Here is a 21,535-nt window from a genome sequence, read left to right as displayed (position 1 = left end):
TTTATTTATATATATATATATATATATATATATATATATATATATTTCAATGTGATATTTTTCAAAATTAACTTGCAAATATATTGATCAAATATTAAATTCTTTGTTGATATTCTAGTTTGTATGTATTTAAACGTACTTGCTCTTTATTGTAGTGTAAATTTCAATATTTTAGAAAATAATACAATTTTTCAGTTGAAAGTATTTTTTTTTATTTTTGTTTAAATCAGTGGTGAAAAATAGGATAATTGTTTATATTAAATTAATTAATAAGAATAAGAAAAGATAAATCTAACCAAAAATAATCTTAATCCGAATCTTCGGTAAATCTGGAAAAAAGGAAATAAACAAAACAAAATCATAAAGGGATTAGGGTTCACAAAGCATTATATAAACAAAAGAAAATTTCACGTTATAACACCCTTGTGACTTTTTCTTTCACAAATAGGCAAAGTGGGCTGGGTCAACCACGTTTTAGCCATTAGGCCCAAAATGGCCGAATTTGCCCTCCAACGAGAAACTGACGGAGGCGGTTTCGTTTCGTGGAACCGGTTCAGTTTCCTTAACCGTTTTCTGGTTTCAAAATAATTTAAATATTTAAAATTATTAATTTTAAAACTGAAAATAAATCAAAAACTGTCTTCTTCGAGAAAGCAGAACAGTTCCGTCGAAACGAAGAGTGGTTTCGAAGAACCAGAGAAATTCCGACAAAACTGAATCACAATTCCGATTGAGGCTCTGTTCGAGTTCTAGTCGTTGCTAAAGTGGAGAAAATTTCGATAGGGTTCGTGTTAAAGTGTGGAACAATAATACGCTTTTTGGGTTTATCGATTAACTGTTCATAGAAGAGCTCTAATGGCGGCGACGAGGAAGAGTAGTCGGCGGCGAGGAGTTTCGGATATTGATGAGGCATCGGCGGCGACGACAAATCTGGGTTAGTTTTCCCTAACTTCGTTTGGAGAATGATTGATTCAAAATCTAGGTTAATTTTAGAGATTTCAACTCATAAATTTTCAATTGACAAAGGGATTTTGTTTTTTTCCGCCAAAAACAGTTGATTGAGTATAAAAGGTTTCGGTGTACGTGTATATGAAAATCGAGTTTATGTTTAGTTGGTATTTGGATATAGTGTACGTGTTAAGAACTTCTTCGTCTTGCTCAACTTTCAGGAAGTACTTCTAATGATCCGGGTGAATTACCACAGAGGTTGTTTGCACTCGATCACTACCCTAGCAAGGCGAAGATAAATGCGTACTCCAGAGCGGAGTACATTGGTCAAATAGCAGCTGCGCTTAAGGACACACCAGAAATGACGTTCCTTCTAGATTCTCCATTTGGTGACCTCTTTAGGATCCCTACTAACAAGGCATCCTTTTCTGGTAAACTTGTTCTTGGATTAATATGCCGTCAGTTAGTTACAAATAAACGTTATGAGATGTGGATGGTATTCGCTGGTCATCCTATTAGGCTCGGATTAAGAGAATGGGCACTTATAACTGGTTTGGAATGTGGAACCTATCCTAAAGATAAGGATGTAGAAAGTGTTATGCAGCGTGAGGAAGGTGAAAATACAGTGTGGGCTACTCTGTTTGGAGATGATAAAGCTAAGCCAACAGTTGAAGAATTAAGGGATAGATTGATTTCTGAAACTGACATGCCTGCATGGAAGAAATTAGCTCTCGCCCTAATTATCATTGTGGATGGTGTGCTAATATGTGACAAGTCTCCTCCTTTGAGACCAAATGAGATGACAGTTGAGCTGACGAAGAACCTTGATTTCTTCTGTAAATATCCCTGGGGAAGGACATCATTTCTGCTTACTTTGGAGCGTATCGCAAGTTTCAAAGGAGACACCGACGTTAAAAAACTCCGGAGTGGTTGCAAGCAACATTCTTATGCACTCCATGGCTTCCCACTTGGACTCCAACTCCTTGCATTCGCAACTATACCGTCTATTGCTAGTCTCCTACCTTCTGAAGGAGATACCGCCGTGTTTACAGAGAGGACTATTAAAAACCTTTCCAAATTGCGTCCAATCAAGACATCCACCATATTGGCGTGCGAGTCTGCTGAACAGGTTTGTGCAGTTGTTGTTGTACGTACATTGGTATAAAAAAATGAAGTACATACACTCTGAAATTAACAATGATCGTCTATGTAGGTGGATATCACATATATTGTGGACCCAGCAGACAGTAATTGCCCAAAATCTTTTGTATGGAGGAAAGAAAAAGAGGACCCAAGAGTTGATAACATTTTAAGGATGTTGAAATCTGAGCAGGAGTGGAATGAAAAAATGTGGGTTGGAGGCGATGATGCGCCTAAGAAGCAAGTCCGGCCCTCAGCAACTGGAGAGAGAGGTAACCATATCTTTTCATCGTATAACTTATATCAGAATTAGGTTCCTCTAAGAGTAGTAATGCATGATTTAACCGTTTAATATAGTTATTTTGAAGAGGCAAAGACGGGTGTCAGATCCTGTTGAAAACAAAAAAAGGAAAATTAGTCACTCTGATGATGGTGAAGGTGGACCCAGTGGTGGTGATGGTGAAGGTGGACCAAGTGGTGGTGATGGTGAAGGTGGACCAAGTGGTGGTGATGGTGAAGGTGGACCAAGTGGTGGTGATGGTGAAGGTGGACCCAATGGTGCTGATGGTGAAGGTGGACCCAATGGTGCTGATGGTGAAGTTGGAGACGAAGCGTTCGATAAGTATGCGGGCGAATTGAGGAGTTTCTTCAAGAGGCAAACACAACTTTTGGATAAAAAGTTTGAAGATTTAAAAGTATTTGTCCGTGAAGAGATACGTGCTGCTCTACAGTCCCAGGACCGAAAGGAAGAAGGCCCACGATCATCTCACAAATCTGATTCACCATCTGAGAAGGTTGAGAGGGTGACCAAAACTGTTGAGAAGGTGAACAAAAGGGTTGAGAAGGCGAACAAAAGAGTTGAGAAGGCAGCTGAACAGGTACAGAGAAAATCTGTAAAGAAATCCACCAAACCAAGAAAATTTGTTCCAAGAAGATCTTCCAGGTTGAACAATACTCCCAAGAAGGCTGCAACTGGTAGTCTTCCTGTCGAGGTACGTCTACAGCATGTACCTTGTGTAAATACAATCGAAAAAAGGTTTTTATTATGTGTACGTACAACCAAATACTTAGGAATGCGTTATATTGGTGTTTATTCACAGGAGGTACCAGGCAATGATGGGGATGGCGAAGTTTCAGCAAAACAGACCGTCTCTGACTATGATATGGAAAACATATATTTGGGTGGAGCATCATCAACTGAAGAGGTAACTCACTTGTGTAATAGTCATGTTATAATTTATGCCTTATTATACGTACAAAAAGAAATATTACTGACCAATTGTATGGTTTTGATTTCGAAGGAGGAAGGAGGGAACTCGGAGATTGAAGAAGATTCTTCAAAGTTACACCAAAATGTATCTGACTCTGTAATGGAAGACAATGTCGATCGTGTTCCATCACCATCTCACCAGGTAACTTGTGTTCTTATTATTTCATTATTGTATGTACAAAATATTTTATGTTCTTAATGTTCTTACTTTTGACATAACAGCCCGAACATGGCATTCCTGATGGTGGTAACTTTGAACAACTCTTGCCTGACCCAATACTGTCTGACCCAGCCCTTGAGAAAATGTCAGATGATGTATCTTCCTCGTCCCATCAGGTACAGGGTACGTACTACTAATTTTTGTGTACGTACATATTATTTCTAATTTGTATGCTTTGCATTTGTATAGGACGTTCAGAAAGGACTTGGTGGTAATCCTGAAGAAGAAGTTGTTGCTCCTGAGTCACAACAGTTGGAGGAGCCACAGTCACCGGAGGTCAAGGGTAGGCAAGAATTTGCTTTTGAAGTTACAGAAGATGGCAATCCCAGTGTACGTACAATGTTTTTGAAATCTGTTTCGCACCTTTGAATGTTTTGCTGTGAGTTTGACTAATACAATGGCCATCCATCTCCATATAATGAGGTCAGGCTGAAACAATTTGTGGGGAAGGAGAGGAAGCTTTGAAGGAGGATAAATCTCCAACCGTTGTAGATGAAGCCTTGGAGGTATGTGTTACTATTTTGCTCTTTGTAACGCTTATTTGCCAATTAGAGATATAACCAATTATTTGGTTACTAAATATGAAGGACACTGCGTTACCTGGATTTGTTTCTCCGACGACTGTAGGGGATTTTAATTATGAAGCGAATCTCAGTGACCCGTCTTCACCAACCGTAGTTGTTAGCAAGGTAAGTTCCTAACTAACTATAACATTAAAGTCGGAGATATCATTTGATGTTTGTTATATTGTTTTCATTAGGTGCTTACTCAATTGAAGGACGATATTCTCGCAGAAAATGTATCTAAAATTCCTGAGAAGGTTGCCGTCCCTGAAGAGGTAATTTATTAGCTAACTATTAATAACATTACTGTCGGAGTTATAATTTGAAGTTTGTTAAATTGTTTTCATTAGGTGCTTACTCAATTGAAAGACGATGTTCTCGAAGAAAAAGTATCTGAAAAGGTTGCCATCCCCGAAGAGGTCAGTATATTATCCCGTGTACCTATTAATATTTCAACTAGACGGGCATATAGTGTACGTACTCTTGTACCTGTTTCCATGACCAATCTAATTATATGATTTTGTGCTTGCAGACAGGAAAGGAGGACGATGTTGTCGAAGCGGGTGTCTCTAAAACTGAAGCAATCGTTGCTCCCGTCAATGAGAAAGAGAAGAAAAGTGTAAGACGGAGAGTTACCTTCTCCGATGACACCAAAAATGATGATAAAAAAGATCCTGATGTAACATTTGTTGAGGAGAGAGAGGCAGGCCCGGAGGTTTTGGTTAAGGCTGGCGATTCGTTGTACAATCCTTTGGAGAAGGTTGACGAAGCTAAATTCCAGAAATTATGTACTATAACTCAAGGAGAAAAAAGGTATGCATCTGTGCATTCACACAATTATCTGATTGTTTGTCAATCTTATATCAATCCTAACTATTTCATATGTCTTACTAATTTCAGGTGCCATACTCTTTTCGGCTTTCGGAAAGTGGACAACGAATTCTTCACTACTCTAGCCGAGGCTAATGATTGGGTTGGCTCATACGTAAGTGACCATTAATTACGTACACTGTTGTAATTGTACGTATATGTAATAATATGTTTTTGAAAGTACGTACATAACATCATACTTTTATGTACTTTTCAGCACATGGAAATGATGGCACTCTTGATGTGGCATAAGAACGGGGAGCATATGAAGAGAAATCGGTATGTCGTTGTGGATCCCAGACTCACTTTCCTTCTGTCAAGCTGTGCCAATGCATTCAGATCCTGTCGTAAACCCGACACTTTCAAATGGGACAAACTTCTCACACGGTTTCCCAAGGGAGAATGCCTTAATCGTGAACCACAGCTGCATTGGATCAGAGATGTGGACATCATATTTGTTCCCATGAACTGGAAAGCTGAGAAGCATTGGGTTGGGTTGGCTATATGCCTGCAACGTCGTGTTATTGAAATCATGGATCCTTTGCGTTCGCTTACGCGGGAGTCTGTGGTTAGGTCACGTATCCTTCCAATAATGGAGATGCTACCGTACCTAGTCAGAGCGACATGCAAAGATTATCTCGATAAGCCTTATCCCGTGACTCCTTTTACATACATAAGGAATCAACGTCTACCACAGAATCCAACTACCGGAGATTGCGGTCCGTACGCGATGAAGTTTATTGAGTTGTACATGCTTAACACTCCTGTTGAGGACAGGTTTTCGATTGAAGAAGATGATATGTACAACTTCCGTAAGGGTTACGCAGTCGAGCTCTACGAGCATGGAATTGGGCCATTAACCTAGTTATTCGAAGTTGCAACTGAAGCAAACTTATGTGTTTTGTATGCCTTTTGGAACTTGTGTTTTGTTGTGTTTACATTTACTTGTTTGTTTTCTAAACAATTTATTACTTTTGTATGCTATGCAACATTTTATGTAGTAATTAACAACGTACAAAAACAAGATATCTGACCAAAGTACGTACAAACTACGTGTCCACGTGTACACATTACACGACTGTTGTGTATACAAGCGGTACCATTGATTTGACATCCATCAATGTAAAATTAAATTTGTCATTCAATGTAACTGTAATTTCCCCAACAATATCTCCATCCGTGGTTATTAAATGAGAGGAAGAATTTGACCTCTTCGGAGTATCTCATTTCTAAGATGGTCAATCCCACTATTTCAGACGACTTGCTCGCTATGATAGCTAAGAAAGTGGCAGACAAAAGCTAGTTGGACCTTAAGCCACTGATACGATCCGGCACTCGTGGAAGAGACATTGTCTACCGACCGGATGTCCTTAAAGACGCTAACATCTACAGCTTGTGCCGTGTTCCCGATGATTTCCAAGTAGGAGGTGGCCATAATCCAACCGGACCCCAAGGAGAAGGCCGCAATCGACTATTTTTCAAAAGGTGCCTTCTCGCTAACAATCCGACGGCTGTGTATAACGAAGCAATACGTGTTCTAATTCATGAAACTGACATCAATGGAGCACTTAAGCTCATGCAGCGTCATGCACCCGTCCGAGCAGATGCAACCATCGCCTGCGCCATCATATTCATATGTGCGGGGTATGATTATATGGGTGGGTTGTTTCTGGACCTCTACACACGCAACCATCATCCATTGGATTCCGATTTCACACGAGATTTGTGTGAGGAGTTCTTCGAGGAGATAAACAAGTTTAACCCGCCGTACAATAATACTTACGCTCGTTCGTTCTGTTATCCCAGCAGCCATGGAATTAAAATGCCACAATGCGCCTACCATTGTTTCATGGTTTCTGGTGCATACCAGAACGTTTGCAACAAGTGTTACCTATGGTCGTGTGCTAGGCGAATTAGCCGAATTCTCTAGGTCTCTCATTTGTACGTGTGTTTGGTGTACGTACACTGTCACGTGTTTCAAGTTTGTTAGGGGTTTGGTCCTATGTATTTTGTTTTTGCTTCATCCACAATGCGCCTATTATGTTGTTTTGTTTCCGTTTCCTTTAAATTCCTATTTACAACTTCTGTGTCTTTTTCATGCGGTTTGGTTCTATCTGTCATGAATAATATATTTGTGTTGTCAAACTAAACTGGTAGGTGTACTTGCATTCTAACAAGTACTTACATTATAACAAGTACCTATATTCTAACTATAAATGTAATAGTAAATGTAAGGATATATGTCAGTGAATTGAATAAGAATGTCAGTCTTATTCAATTGACGTGCCATGCGTTAATTAATAAATACACTCCCACTTGTCATAATTGCAAGAACTTTAGTCTTATTGGAAATATACGTACACGTGTAACTCCTTATTAGACGTACATATATCAATTATTTAATATAAATTTCCTTCGGATTAGACCGCAAATATGAGAATTATATATGTACGTACACTGTTACTCTATACGTATACGTGTAACTCCTTATTAGACGTACATATATCAATTATTTAATATAAATTTCCTTCGGATTAGACCGCAAATATGAGAATTATATATGTACGTACACTGTTACTCTATACGTACACGTGTAACTCCTTATTAGACGTACATATATCAATTATTTAATATAAATTTCCTTCGGATTATACCGCAAATATGAGAATTATAAATGTACGTACACTGTTACTCTATACGTACATTTATTGGCAAATTTATTGTAAACGCTATCTCCCCATCCGTTACCCTCCCTCCTCGGTTATTAAAAGGACAATGATCTGACCTCTTCGGAGTATCTCATTTCTAACATGGTCAACCCAACTATTCCTGACGATTTACTCGCAAAGATTGCTAAGACAGTGGCGCACAAATGCTGGTGGGACCTTCAGCCACTACTACGGTCAGGCAGACGTGGCAGAGATGTTGTTTACCGTCCGGATGTCCTGAAAGGTGCTAATATTTTTAGCATGTGTGAGGATCCCGACGACTACCAAGTTGATGGCAGCCATCATCCATCCGGCCCACAAGAAGAAGGCCGACATCGAGCCTTTTTCAAAATGTGTGTGGATGCTGGCAATCCGACTGCCATGTATTTTGAAGCTCTTCGTGTTTTAACGCATGAACGTGACATTAAGGGAGCCATCAACCTCTTACGACCTCATGTTCCATCACAAGCCCATGCTACACTTGCTTGTGCGATACTTTACATAATTGACGGGAATGATTACATGGGAGCCATTTTTCTAAACCTATTTGGACGCAATCATTATCCTTTGGGGACAGAAGAGACACGGGATTTGTGTGAGGAGTTCCTGGAGGATTTAAAGAAGTTTCGCCCTCCATATAATAATACTTACGGATCGACGTTCTCTTATCCTAACAGCCATGGTATTAAAACTCCAGATTGCGCCTTGCTTTGCTACATTGTATCTGGACCGTTCAAGAACGTGTGTAACTGTTGTTACCTCTGGTGGTGTGCTAGGCGAGTTAGCCAAATGCTCTAGTCATATAAATCTACTAGTTATTTGAAGTTGTGATTTAATGTTATCGTCTAAGTTATGTTCCTAGTTCTTCTAATGCCGTTATGTTTCTATTTCGTTTTATCCTCTATGCGTGAAGTTGTTCAAGTTCTTGTAATGCTTCTATAAAGTTATGTTTCAATTTGTGCTTAACCTCTGGTTTACAAGGTTTATCGGTTTAAGGGTTTATTCGGATGTAAGCAATAAATTTGAAGTTTCGTAATCCATACTTCTTTCTGTACTTACATTATAACTTTAAAGTTACTATAAATGTAGGAATAAACATGATTGGATTGACGCAAAAAGACAGTTTTGTGATAGACGTGGCCAGGCATAATAAATACAAATTTCAATATAGACGTACACGTGTAAATCTGAACGTACATAAACCAATAAACTCGAAAATTGTAATTTGAAGTTTCGGTTTTAATCGGAAATAGTTTATAGTTTACTATTTTCATGTAAACACGAGTTAATGTCCAATATTAATACCACCTACAATATGTAAGTGGGACGTGAAACATTTAATTAGTTGTCTCCTCGCCATTTGGTCTATATAACATGTACTCCTCGACAAGTCATCTTCTCCACACTTTTCATTGCTCTTACTACGCCATATATAACCTAAACTCACAAATAAATCCCTCAGTCTCGGCAATGGACGTCCCCACACCCCCACCGGCGGAAATTTACTGGCCATTCAGCTACCTAACCCACTCAGCATCCTCGTCAACTACTTACCCGTTTCCGTAACTCCCATTGAAACACTCAGAGGTCTCGTTAGCACGCTGGAGCCGACCGCTATCAACATGGATGAGTTTATGACGTGGCCTGATTTCGTGTTGCCGGAAACACCTTTCCGAACATATTTCACCCTCCTGCTTGAACGTGGAGCAAGGCCGGCGATTTACCTTGAAGGGGTTCGTTTAGCTTGCAATTTCGTTACGGTTGCTCATGGTTTAACCATGTTGAGTTCTATCTCGCCCATCGACGCTTACGCATGTTTCTCTCATGGTCTGTTCCTCACCGCAACTGGCAACGGACGAGAGGTTGAAGCCGTGAACGCGACTTTCTGGGATTTAGTGCCATCATTCGAAGCTGCAAACACAGTGGGGGAGTTGGTTATGTATCACATAAGTCGACTGCATGCTGAAGGAACTCGTTTGTGGAATCGTTCATGGAGGTTCGTGGTTTCACCAGACTGCTTGGGTCGTTGCAGCTACGGAGCCTGCTGCCGCAATTGCTTCTTCTACTGGTATGCTAGGGAGTTGTGCATATTTTATTAAGGAAAGGCGTTCGTTCAGCATCTGATTTCCCATTCTATGCATCGGCTATAATTTCGTGTTGTTTGTAAAGCATATGTTTTCCTGTTATATGCTTCGGCTTTATTAACATGGTTGTATGCTCTACTCGGTTTGTTGTTATGCTTTGTATTTCCTACTCTTATTTTAACGTTTTTTTATTTCCTTGTTTTATTGTTTATCTTATGAATGGAACTAAGTTTGTTTACATTATACATCTAGTACACCTATTTGAACGTACAAAAACATAATTGTACGTCCATGGAAAGTCATTACAATTAGGCTGTATTTGTAATAAGTAAACTGTAGCAATTAGAAGGTAAAACTTTAGCATAAAAGTAGGGATATGTTTAAATTCGGTTACAAATCTGTAGTTATTTAGAATAAAAGAAACAATAATTAACTAATAGACGACGACTCTGATTTCTTCCACTTCCGGTATATCCGGATTAGCAATGACTTTGGAGATGGGGCCATTGGTCACAGCCTTCAGTTTATGAATCCCGGTTAGACGCCAGGATACGAGTGCGATAATGTTTTGAGGACCAGTTAGCCGCTGGAAGAATCTTTGAAATTCGAAAGCTTGGTCATTTTGTGCTTCACATTGAAGAACTTCCTTGCTACAGAGAATATATATTATACACAGGATATAACAAACCCTAAACCCTAAATAATTAAAAATAAACAACTTACTGTTTATCCATTATCTTAAAAGGAAGCTTCCGTCCACGGTAGTCTTCGGTCAAGTTGCCAACCTCAATGAGCGCACCAATAACATCTAGTGTACGTAATGGAAGATAAAAGCATTATGTGTACGTACATATTTACAAAAATGAATAGACAGTCAAATATACTAACCGACTAACACTCTGGTAGAAACTGTCCTCTCGATGATGTAGTCAAAAGGAGTAAAATCATAATACGGTATTGCAGGCAATCCCGATACTTTGGTAACAATGGTCTGATCCATAAAACAGATCCGGTAGTCATGGGACGTTGCGTGTATTCCCTCGTTGTGGAGACGAACTGAGAAAGTATTGATAACTATCCACTCATTTTCTCGGATACGGTCAGAGTAAAATGAAGCAAGGCAACGATTAATGGTAGTCTCTATGCGGGAACGCATTCCCTACAACAAATCATCATGATTAGGGACATGTACGGTATGTGAAAGTAAAAACGTTAGAAAGACGTTGACGAAATATTACTCGATTATCTGCCAAGATGAGACCCAGGTCGAACTCATTTATGCCCACGCATTTTTGAAACACCCTGACCACAAAAGCGCGTATACTCCATCCTGTGATCATGGGACAAAGTTCGGAAATGGCATGATATCCATCATCCATGATGACAATAACAAAAACCAAAATGACCGACTTTCTGTCTTATGTGTGTGATGGGTGTGGAATTTTGTTTAAATGAATTAAGGGTGTTATCACCAGTTTCTTAAATAGATTTTAGAAAGACGCGATGATTGGTCCCAAATTGATGTAACAGTATAGCAAAAAAATGTAACCGTCAACTCTGTATAATTAGAAGTACCCAATATACGTACAAATGAAAACGTTTACCAAAAGTACGTACAGAAAACAACGGGATTGACAAAAAGTTGAAGGATAATCAAATACACCGATAATACGAGGTCCACTTACGTACGTACATAAGGTAACGTACAGACAAAATAATATGTCATATTACTACATAGACTGATCAAAAGATTTCCAAAAACGTACGTAGAACAGCTTCCAAAAGCACGGAGACGTAAACTCTAACCATCGCGAGGCCTAAATAGGGTTTTTGCATGTCTTCTTGTTATGCCCCGTTTGCCGACATCTTGTACACTGATTAGGAATGAGTCTTTTCTGCCTCTTTTTCTGAAAGTTAAAAAATGGTAAGGCGCCTAAAAGGAAGGAAAAATTGCATAGAAGTGAGGATGGGGGAAAATCTTACCCGGTTTTCCCCAGTAGATGGTATCCTCTTGGTGGGTGGTCTCCCAGGTGGTCGTCTGCTGCGTGGAGGTATGAGAATCATGTCCGATAACTCTTGAGGAATAACAACGTCTTTTGGGTCCGGTATAGGTAAAACGGGTTCTTGGAAAGAATCAGAAAACACTTGAAGGCTATACCACAATCCAACAACAGCCTTCGGGTTGATGCCAAAATGTATTGCAGCAGCTAGAGCATGCTCGCATGGGGTTCTTAAAATTGTGTACCTAAGACAAGTACACGTACACTCATCTAGGACAACGTGAAAATGCTCACCAGTCTTTGAAGTAACTTGATAACTCCAAGGCCCAGACATCATGACTGAGAACTTTCCTGACGCAGGCAAGTCTTGAAGGAAACGTTCATCTACCTCCGGGGTGACCAAAGAGTTACACTTCGACACTTTTTTCCGCCTTGCTGCAAACCATCGCATGATGACCTCTCGGATGAACTCTAGCATATAGACAATTGGATAGGCTTTTGCCTTGCTTAAGACATTGTTCATTGCCTCGGAGTTGTTGCTCGTCATGATATTGTACCGCTCCCCTTTGCAGTATGCCCTAGTCCAATGCTCAAATCCAACATCCTCTAAATACTTTGCGCATCCGGGGCTCCGACCTCTTAACTCTTCAAAGTATTTTTCAAAATCTCTAACCCGATACGCTTTAGCGGCGCTAAAGAATAAACCAGACACACCGTACCTTGCGTAAGACACCGATATGTTTCGCTCCAGGTGTACTATACATGCTCCATGATTGGCTTTCGGGTACACCACACTAACGCCTTTATATATGGAAGAATGCCTGTCCGAGACAATCATCAAATCGTCAGTATCTGGAACAATCTCTGATAATTTCTCAAAGAACCAAATCCATGAAGCATCGGTCTCGCCGTCAACAACCCCAAAAGCTAATGGAAAAATTTGGAAGTTCCCGTCTTGTGCACATGCTATAAGGAGGCATCATTTGTAACGACCGACTAGCTGGGTTCCGTCTACAACAACGACTTTCCTCATATATTTCCAACCTTTTATAGACGCCGAGAGAGAAACGAATACATATTTGAAGCGCTGGCGACCTTTATCTTCAGGAGTGGAGTGGAGATGACAGATTGTACCGGGATTTGCTAATTGTAAAAGATACAGATATGTAGGTAAAAACCTGTAACTAGCCATATCATCACCCCTTATAGAGTTTACTGCAACCTCTCTAGCTCTCCATGCTGAAGAATATGAGATCCGAACGTTAAGGTCATTTAAGACCAATCGAGGCAAATCTACAGCTCTAGGACCCCGTTGCGAAGAACTATATCTATTCTTCATAACCTCGCCTAAAAGCTTGTAAGTTGCATGTTTACGATAATCCTTTCGAGTGTCGATCTTGCAAACATGGATGGAATCATACCCTGTGATTTTGAAACATTTGGAATTGGGTATGACATGTGCAGTCAAATGCCACGAACAATTGCGATCTACGCAGAACATCTCTAATCTTTTAGGGCATGACCGAGTTTGTTTGTAGCGGAAGCACTTTTTGATTGCAACAAGTCGCATGGTCTGCTGTATGACTTGCTTGTTTTTGAAAACACTTCCCACATACAACGGATGACCTGACGTACTCAATTCAACTTCTGTCACATCGACTCGAACATTGGCTAAATCATCGAATACAGGATCCGCATCAGTATCGAGCAACTCATTCTCAGCATTATGCAATGTAGAAAACCCTTTATACACTTCGTAGGCTTCACCTGTTGTCACTAGACCGTCGTCAGATTCAATATTTAACCCACTTGCAGAAACCCCTTCTAGGACGACTATACCATCATCTCCAGTTACGTTCTCAGCTATATCATCCGTGTGCTCAACTAATTCACTTTCGCATCTTGTCTCCTCTGCACAGACTCTAGTGTACGTACATTGGTACAAACCATGTTGACACGTCGGGGATGGAGCAGAGGTTGGTGTACAGTCAACCAAAACACCAGTGGGTTCTACATGAGGTACATGTGTACCCGTCGACGTACACGATGCCAATAGACGAGTGAATTCCCCTGGGGGTTCCACGGTATGTTGAGTGTCATTCACGACGCCCTCCTCAACATGACCATTTCCATATTGTTCCACATTCATGTCACCCCATTTATTGTAATCGTATTCTTCGCTACTACCTTCACTAAAGTCTACTGTAGGGTCGAGTGTACTTCCACGGCTTTCACCATCGGTGTCATCGTCATGTACATCCATATCTTCGTCCTCTTCATTATCCTCATCCTCATGTTCATCCTCATCACCTTCATCTATGTCATCCTCCTCATCTACATTTATATCTTCGTAACCATTATGAGCTGCATCAACATTTGTAACCTCTGTCTCTGTATTGCCTCCATTGCCGATAGGGTAAAAAGACACAAACAAGTTAACAAAAGGATCGCCATTACGAATCAACATAAATGTATCCAGGCTGATTTGATTCTCAATATATACTGGAGGGCGATTACTTGTTATCATATCAGACATCTTTCCAGGCATCCAGTAACTTATTATAGGGTTCCATTCACTAAACTTATAGCTGAAAACATCACATATTGTACTTGCCAAATCCGTGTACGTCGTTGTGTCTATAATACGTACACAGCGTCCGAAACTTCCTTTTTCAGCTTCAAATTTCCAACCTTCTTCTTTGTATATCCACTCACCAACCATAATTAATACAGGTAACTCCATACCTGCAACATAAATTTCTCAGGTCAGACCAACATTAAATAAAAAAAAATCAGATCTTTTTTGAAGGATTTCATTTATGTCAACGAAGACAAAAAGAATCTTAACAAAACAATTTATGTACTTATAAATTTAACTAAACAAAACATAGAGCTTTCATTTATATCTACAAATACAAATAGAATCTCCAACAAAACAATGTATGAACCCAGAAATTTTTAAAAACGTATCATTCAAATCACGTTCTCAAGTGTAATTAGGATTAACACGAATTTCTTACCCAGAACACAGATTGTCTCCCCTTCAATCCTTCAAACTTTGTAAAACAGCAACTGAAAACTTCAGATTCTTCACCGTAACACAATTTCGATTTTCGTTTCTTCACCTTAACAGAATTTCGATTTACGTTTTTTACCCAGAATTCTAATCTAAATTATCAAAATATCTTACAATATAATCTCTATTATAATAGGTAATCATGAGTTTTAGTCTTGTCAAAACTATTTAGCATTAAAAACTTCTGAGCCCAACGAATTTTAAATTTTTTTTATTCCAATCTCAAGTGTCAACTTCGCCGAAACCCAGAAATCATTTAATGCATTTCTCGTCGATGAACAGCGTACGTACGAACCCGGTTCTTTTGGATTCCAACGACGCGGTCCGTACGTACAAACCGGGTTCAGTTTCGTCAGGTCGTCAGGGGCATTTTGGTCAGTTTTTGGCTTAATGGCTAATAGCTGAAAGGCCCTGCCCACTTTGTCAAAATCTGAAATTAAAAGTGGATCAATGGCTACTGTGTGCAATTTACCCTATAAACAATGATAGGTTAGGTCATCTCTTCACAACTCATTATATCGTTCAACAACAACACAACTCTCTCTCTCTTTGATTCAGCCTCTTCAATATCTCATAACCTTTTTCTTCTTCGCCTCTCAGCTTTTGTTCATCTTTCTTCCTTCCTTTTTGTTTTGTGTATACCAACGAATCATGGCCACAGCAAGAATGAAGAAGATCTTCAGCTTCGTGATTGTGATATTTACACTTCTCTTCGGTTGTTGTTCGGCCACCGTCTACAAAGTGGGAGACTCCGATGGATGGACTGCCAAGGACCACCTCTATTACCATTGGACCGAGGATAAAGAGATCCACGTGGGAGATTCTTTGATCTTCGAATACGATCACAACCTCAATGACGTCACACAAGTCTCCGGTGGTTTGGAATACGAATTCTGCGACTCTTCTTTTCCTAAAGCCGTCTACAACACAGGACATGATGTCGTAACCTTCACGGAACCAGGGTCTTACTACTTCATCACCTCAAACCATACTCAATGTACATCGGGACAGAGGCTTGGCGTTTTTGTCGTCCATGACCCGTCGAGTCCGAGTCCTCTACCACTACCGAGCAAGATTATTCCTTCTAGACATGTCTACAAGGTTGGTGACTCCAAAAGTTGGGGCGTTTACGACAGTGATTTCTATTACAACTGGAGTAAAGAGAAACAGTTCAATGTCGGAGACGGTCTCCTTTTCGAATACAACAATGAAGTCAACGGTGTCTACGAGATCAGCGGTGACCTTGAATTCTTAAACTGCGACCCGACTTCTCCAATAGCCGTGCATAAGACAGGCCACGATATCATCAAGCTCACCAAACCAGGAATCCATTATTTCATTAGCTCAGAACCGGGTCACTGTGGGGCTGGTCTTAAGCTCCAAGTCGTGGTCGGAACAACACTCAATGTTCCAAAGTTGTCACCTTTAGAGCGTCTCACAAGGTGGTTAGACATTTTAAGACACCACTAAGCGTCTGTGTCATCTACTCAACCATATGCTACTTTCGTTTTCGATTGGTTTAAGATTTGCTAACTAATTACTAGTTAAAAGTCTCTTCTTTCTTATTTTTTTTCATAGTTTTGTTTATTTGTTAGTTCTGATTTTTCATCGATGTAACTGTATATGGAGTTTCTTCCCATTGTTATTTTAATAAATATTTTTTTATTGAAGTAGATTGGTGAGAATATTTAGAGGTGATCAATTTTGAAAATATCTTGAAACTCCATCAATTGAGTTTTAGAGGTGATCAATTTTAAACAACTTTTGGTCCTGTGATACTTGGCACCATCTCCACCCTACTGGTCCTAAAGTGGACTGGTATGATTAGGTGTGGTTCTCTTGAAATATTTCCCCTCATGCTTTCATTGTTTGGGTGGCCAATAGAAATCGTTTGCATATTTGTGATAGGTTTATTAGTTGGGGGATTCAGGTCCCTTCACTTTGCCTGCTCTGCAATGCGCTTGATGAGACAAGGCAGCATGTGTTCTTTGATTGTCCTTTCTCGCACGAGGTATGGTCGTTTTTCTGCTCTAACGCACGTGTTACCCCTCCAAGGATGTTTAAAGATAGTGCAAGATGGCTTAGACATCCTTGCCGGGATAAAAAGGTGGCTTTCATTCTCAAATTAGCGTACCAAGCCTCAGTTTACCATATTTGGCGAGAGAGAAATATTCGGCTCAACTCTAACAAATCTTTCCCTTAGGCTTAGGGAAGAAGTTGGTGACAGTCACCTCTCCACCAGAGAGGAAATTTATTGAATAGACAGACCCAAATCAGAAAATCAAAAATCCTAATAAATGTATATATACATTTTTAGAGACATTTGGATGAAAAAAACATTTGTGTAATAACTATTGGCATTAATGACAACTTATTGTTTAGCATTAATTGATCTTTTTGTGGACATGTTCAGTACGAAATATAGATTCCCGCTCTCAGTGTTCTCTTATGTAATTCAGAGCTCTTCACTTGACATATTCCATAGTAAGAGTGAGACAAAAAGTTAGGTTTTGACATTTTTAAATGTCATCATTAACATATTAAGGCTTCTCTTTAATCTTGGTCGTGCATCAAACCTTGTCGTCATGGAACCACCACCTCGTCTCCTTAGGAGACCTCCCATTCTTACAGTTCTTCACATAACGATCGTTATCCGCAGGGCGTTGCTGCAATAAGGCGGAATAAAAAACACATTGATATTCTTAGTTTCAGACCTCATAATTCACAGTACTTTGGGTAACTTGTCAATAGGGAAACACGAAGAAGAAGAAAGAACCTTTGCGGGTGAACTTGATAGCATCGAAAGAATGCTGATGCAGACTGAATTCACTGTCATTGCTGGTGACCATGAGTCATATAGAATATCTGATAAACCAACAACACAGCTTTTCAGTTTGATAACCATGTATTGGACTGCTAAGTCGTAAATGGTAGTAAGAGTTGCATAATTTCAGATTGGTTCAGAGCTTTTTGAGGATTTTGATTAGAGTCCAACTTAGAGGCAAATGAGTACAGACACATGAGAGCTCTATGATATCTGAAAAAGATTTCGGTTTTGGTAAAGAATACAACCTACAATCTAAGACAGACGATTCTAATGCAATTCATCATATGGTAAACGTTTAAGTAAAAGCAAACATGGAGAGGCTGCTACAACATGTCTAAGTAACTCTATCTTAAACAATGAAGTATCATAGATACTAAGGAAAAGGATCTACACGCATGGGGGTATACAATAAAAACAGTTTTGAGTGATAACACTTATCAATAATCATCAACATATCTTAAAACTCAGCAATATTCACTTTCTTGTTTGACCAGAAAACTATGAAATGCAGAGTCTAACCGATTCTACATCTACATATCAATTCGACAAACCCTTGCTTTGATCAAAACTAAACATAAGCATATGCAGAGCAGACAGTAACCAAGAGATAGCAAGCAATACCTAAACAAATATGTCCATTGCTGTATATATGTGGATGTGAAGGTGCCGGAGAAACAAACACTACCTGCTCAACACAACAGGGAAAAATAAGTCATTCTCCTCCACAGTAGCTCCAATCCAAGAGACACCAAAACATAAAACAAAAAACTTTTTTACAATAAGTTCGAATTAAAACATGAAACATCCATAACAAAGTCTCTCTACAGAAGCAAACCCAAGAATTTTATCAGTGAGAGACTTCTAGCCAACCAAAGAGACACCAAAACCAACAAAAGAACACAGTTTGATTCAAAATCTCACGAATCAGAGAAAAAAAACAAAACTTGCCTGGGGTGCTTCCATAGGGTAATGTTCAGGAAATTCAACCTGAAGCTGATAAGTCTCATTAGCGTAAAGTGTCCCTGGAGCTCCGGTAACATCTATTGTCCATCTTAAGATCACACACAAAGATACGCATTCAAATCAAAATCACAGAAAGAAAAAAAACTCATTTCAAAGACAGAGACATAAAGGTTGATACTTTTGAAGATTATCAGTGACTTTGTGACGAAATCCAGTGGGGGGATTCAATTGCCACTCAGAAAGCTCTTTCTGCAACCTATTACACGCGATCTTGCTTAAAGCCTACGCATGAATGAAAGAACACAATTTCTCAGATTGAATCATCAAAGTTTTTGTAAAGAGAAACATGAATTTGAAGACATGTGAGAGAAAGAGAGCGACCTTGCGTGAAGGAGCGGAAGAGCTGGTCATGGCGGAGATGGAGACGGAGAGAGACGGGTCTGCTGTCTGGCCTCCTTACTTTGTCTTTTTTTTTTGTTTTCTGTTTTTTGTTTTTTTCTTATGCAAATGAAGAGCTTTTTACTATTCTTAATTTTAATATTTTTGATGAATAGTGAAAAAAAATCTCAATGAATTGATTTATTTATAGAAGTGTACACTAAAATCTCTATAAATTAATAATGTTGCACTTGCAACTGATAAAAAACTATAAATTTTAAATAGTACTAATTTAATGAAAAATTAATAATTATTCATTTATAAAAATATTTTGCAAATTTGTAGTTTTTAAAAGACATTATATTTAAAAATACCCTTTTTTATAAAAAAATATCTTTCTAAAACCAATTACAAGTACAAAACAATTATTAAGTTTTAAAAAAACAAAATATTTCTTTTTAAAGTAGTAAAAATATGAAAATTAAACTTTACAAAGAATTAATATAAAATTAAGGAAAATATAAGATAACATATGTTTTTCTATTGCTCTTACTCTATAGAAGTATGGAGTTCTTTCACTGCAAGGCCCATGTTTCTCTGCCATCTTTGTTTGATGCAGGAGTCAGATGCTTAAAAATCCTAGCAGGAAGAAGAACATTGCTTTGATTCTTAAGTTGGCTTTTCAAGCGTCTATTTATCTCATTTGGAGGGAAAGAATCTCTAGACCTCACAATAACTTTTCGAGGCCAAGCTCAGCTCTAATTCAGGATATTAATAACTCTATTAGATGCCGACTTGACCTGCTATCAAGGAAGCATCACTATAATCCTCAAAGTGTTTCTCTTCTTCTAACTTGGCTTGGTATATTTCATAGATAATGTGCTCGGGTTTGGTGTCGTTTTATGTGTTTAAGGTGTTACTCGCTAATTTCTGTGCAACCCGGGAGAACAACTTCCGCCCCCCCCCCCCAAAAAACAAAAAAAACTAAAGACGGACATGCCTCAGAAACGCAATTTCGCGGTCATCATCCTGAAAAATCGTCTCAACATGTGGAACAACCTTTAACATATGAAAGGTTAATGGTAAAGTAAAAGCATAGTTTTCTAACTCATCCGCTAGGCGGTTAGCCTCCCTATATACATGTGAAGTCCAGACTATCTAGTTCCTAGATAAAAAGTCATGACACATATGTACCACGAAAGACAAGGGATGAGAATCACTAATCCCCTTGCTTAAGAATCCAACCACCAACTCCGAATCAACCTCGACCTCTAATCTTGTGATATGTCTCTCCCAAGTTAGGTAAAGTCCATAGTAAACTCCCCACAGTTCCGCTAAAGGAGCTGAACAAACACCGATATTGAGAGCAAATCCTCCACACCAACTACCTGTTGCATCCCGTATGAGTCCCCCCGCTGTAGTCAAAACTGGATTCTTGTGAAAGGACCAGTCGTATCTAGCTTTAACTACTCGTCCCGCGGTGGTCTCCACGTTACCATTCGCTCAACTCTCACACCCGTACCTATACTCTCCCGAAGTGAGTTATGTGCACGGCTTACTTCTTGTCCCAATTCTCTGGTAAACTTTACTCTTTCCCGACATTTTTCCAATTCGCCAAACACATAACCACACCTCTATTTCAAGCTCCACCAAACTCCCATGGCAAACATTGGTCGACCAAGTGCTTTCCGCCATTTTTTCCATACAGCCCAAGTTTCCATACAACCATCCCAAAAGTATCCTTAAAGAATTCTCATCTTCTCCGCGCTAATACTATTTTGTTCGAAAAAGTGTCATCAAAGCTACCGGGATGGAAAGGCTGCTCTTTGAGTTTGCAAGAAGACTAACATTGACCAAATCAGTGTTGGCATCTATATTGATTCATACCATGAGCACAATATCTTTACCAAAATCGATTGGCGATGGTTTGGATAAAGTTTCAAGAGGCTTTTTATGGGGAAGTACACCAGAAAAGAGAAAACAACATTTGGTTGCTTGGGATAGGGTTTGTCGTCCACGGACAGAGGGTGGTCTGGAAAGGATTTGAACACATCGCTTGTGACAAAGGTAGGATGGAGACTGTTACATGATCATACGTGTTTGTGAGCAAAGTATTAGCAAGAGCTCTACTGCTCCGCCTTCAGCTCCTGAATCTGAAACAAGATCGAAGAAGAACTCAGATGTAGCTGAAGAGTTAAGGAGTCAAGACGATGTCGTTGCAGTAAGCAAAGAGAAAGGGATATTGGGCCACTCACCTAACAAGCCTAATGTCAACTAAAATGAGAAGCCTAGCAAGTCTGAGAAGCCCAACAAGTCTTCTTCATCTTCTCAACGGCTAAGTCCACCTGTGCAAGAGAACAAAGCCAGAATAATGACAGAGAAGAGGAGCGCTTGTTGTACGGCTCCAATCATCACAGAAAACAGATTTGATTGCTTGATGACCTGCGTAGCATAACAAGATTGAGACATCTGTCAGTTCACAATGATT

General features: G+C 39.3%; 2 protein-coding genes and 6 pseudogenes across 10 annotated transcripts; 4 read left to right on the top strand and 4 right to left on the bottom strand.

Moving 5' to 3' along the window:
- Positions 1-855: 855 nt before the first annotated feature.
- AT1G45090 lies at positions 856-5,876 on the top strand (annotated as a pseudogene; the record flags this gene model as incomplete). The annotated part of the gene is made up of 15 exons: positions 856-934; positions 1,170-2,077; positions 2,162-2,360; positions 2,446-3,080; positions 3,189-3,293; positions 3,390-3,500; positions 3,581-3,694; positions 3,768-3,908; positions 4,007-4,084; positions 4,166-4,267; positions 4,339-4,416; positions 4,492-4,560; positions 4,674-4,954; positions 5,042-5,126; positions 5,229-5,876.
- Positions 5,877-10,236: 4,360 nt separating this feature from the next.
- Positions 10,237-11,182, bottom strand: AT1G45080 (annotated as a pseudogene; the record flags this gene model as incomplete). Its single annotated transcript has 4 exons — positions 10,237-10,453; positions 10,527-10,611; positions 10,692-10,962; positions 11,042-11,182.
- Positions 11,183-11,786: 604 nt separating this feature from the next.
- AT1G45070 lies at positions 11,787-14,546 on the bottom strand (annotated as a pseudogene; the record flags this gene model as incomplete). Its single annotated transcript has 1 exon — positions 11,787-14,546.
- A 765-nt stretch (positions 14,547-15,311) lies between these two features.
- AT1G45063 (copper ion binding / electron carrier protein) lies at positions 15,312-17,082 on the top strand (the record flags this gene model as incomplete). Of its 2 annotated transcripts, NM_001036073.5 has the most annotated exons (2): positions 15,312-16,321; positions 16,764-17,082. In NM_001036073.5, the coding sequence occupies exons 1-2, from the start codon at positions 15,531-15,533 to the stop codon at positions 17,080-17,082; spliced, it is 1,110 nt and encodes a 369-aa protein (NP_001031150.4). In that variant the 5' UTR covers positions 15,312-15,530. The 2 variants fall into 2 exon arrangements, with proteins under 2 accessions (NP_001031150.4, NP_001154404.1); NM_001160932.1 differs by lacking the exon at positions 16,764-17,082 and having other exon boundaries at positions 15,312-16,551.
- Positions 17,083-17,147: 65 nt separating this feature from the next.
- Positions 17,148-19,206, bottom strand: ATUBC2-1 (Ubiquitin-conjugating enzyme family protein). Of its 2 annotated transcripts, NM_103582.4 has the most exons (6): positions 19,051-19,206; positions 18,848-18,951; positions 18,655-18,757; positions 18,328-18,391; positions 17,656-17,744; positions 17,148-17,545 (listed from the first exon to the last, which is right to left on the bottom strand). In NM_103582.4, exons 1-6 carry the CDS (start codon positions 19,078-19,080, stop codon positions 17,450-17,452), a joined length of 486 nt encoding a protein of 161 aa, NP_564493.1. In that variant the 5' UTR covers positions 19,081-19,206; the 3' UTR covers positions 17,148-17,449. The 2 variants fall into 2 exon arrangements, with proteins under 2 accessions (NP_564493.1, NP_001323221.1); NM_001333242.1 differs by lacking the exons at positions 17,148-17,545; positions 17,656-17,744 and having other exon boundaries at positions 17,911-18,391.
- Positions 19,207-19,561: 355 nt separating this feature from the next.
- On the top strand, positions 19,562-19,919 carry AT1G45040 (annotated as a pseudogene). Its single transcript has one exon.
- Positions 19,920-20,034: 115 nt separating this feature from the next.
- Positions 20,035-20,804, bottom strand: AT1G45035 (annotated as a pseudogene; the record flags this gene model as incomplete). Its single annotated transcript has 1 exon — positions 20,035-20,804.
- Positions 20,805-20,821: 17 nt separating this feature from the next.
- Positions 20,822-21,193, top strand: AT1G45030 (annotated as a pseudogene; the record flags this gene model as incomplete). The annotated part of the gene is made up of 1 exon: positions 20,822-21,193.
- Positions 21,194-21,535: the final 342 nt, after the last annotated feature.

Source organism: Arabidopsis thaliana, assembly GCF_000001735.4.
Source record: "Arabidopsis thaliana chromosome 1 sequence".
NCBI lineage: Eukaryota > Viridiplantae > Streptophyta > Magnoliopsida > Brassicales > Brassicaceae > Arabidopsis > Arabidopsis thaliana.
The sequence above is the reverse complement of the archived record's forward strand: the minus strand, read 5'-3'. Positions and strand labels throughout refer to the sequence as shown.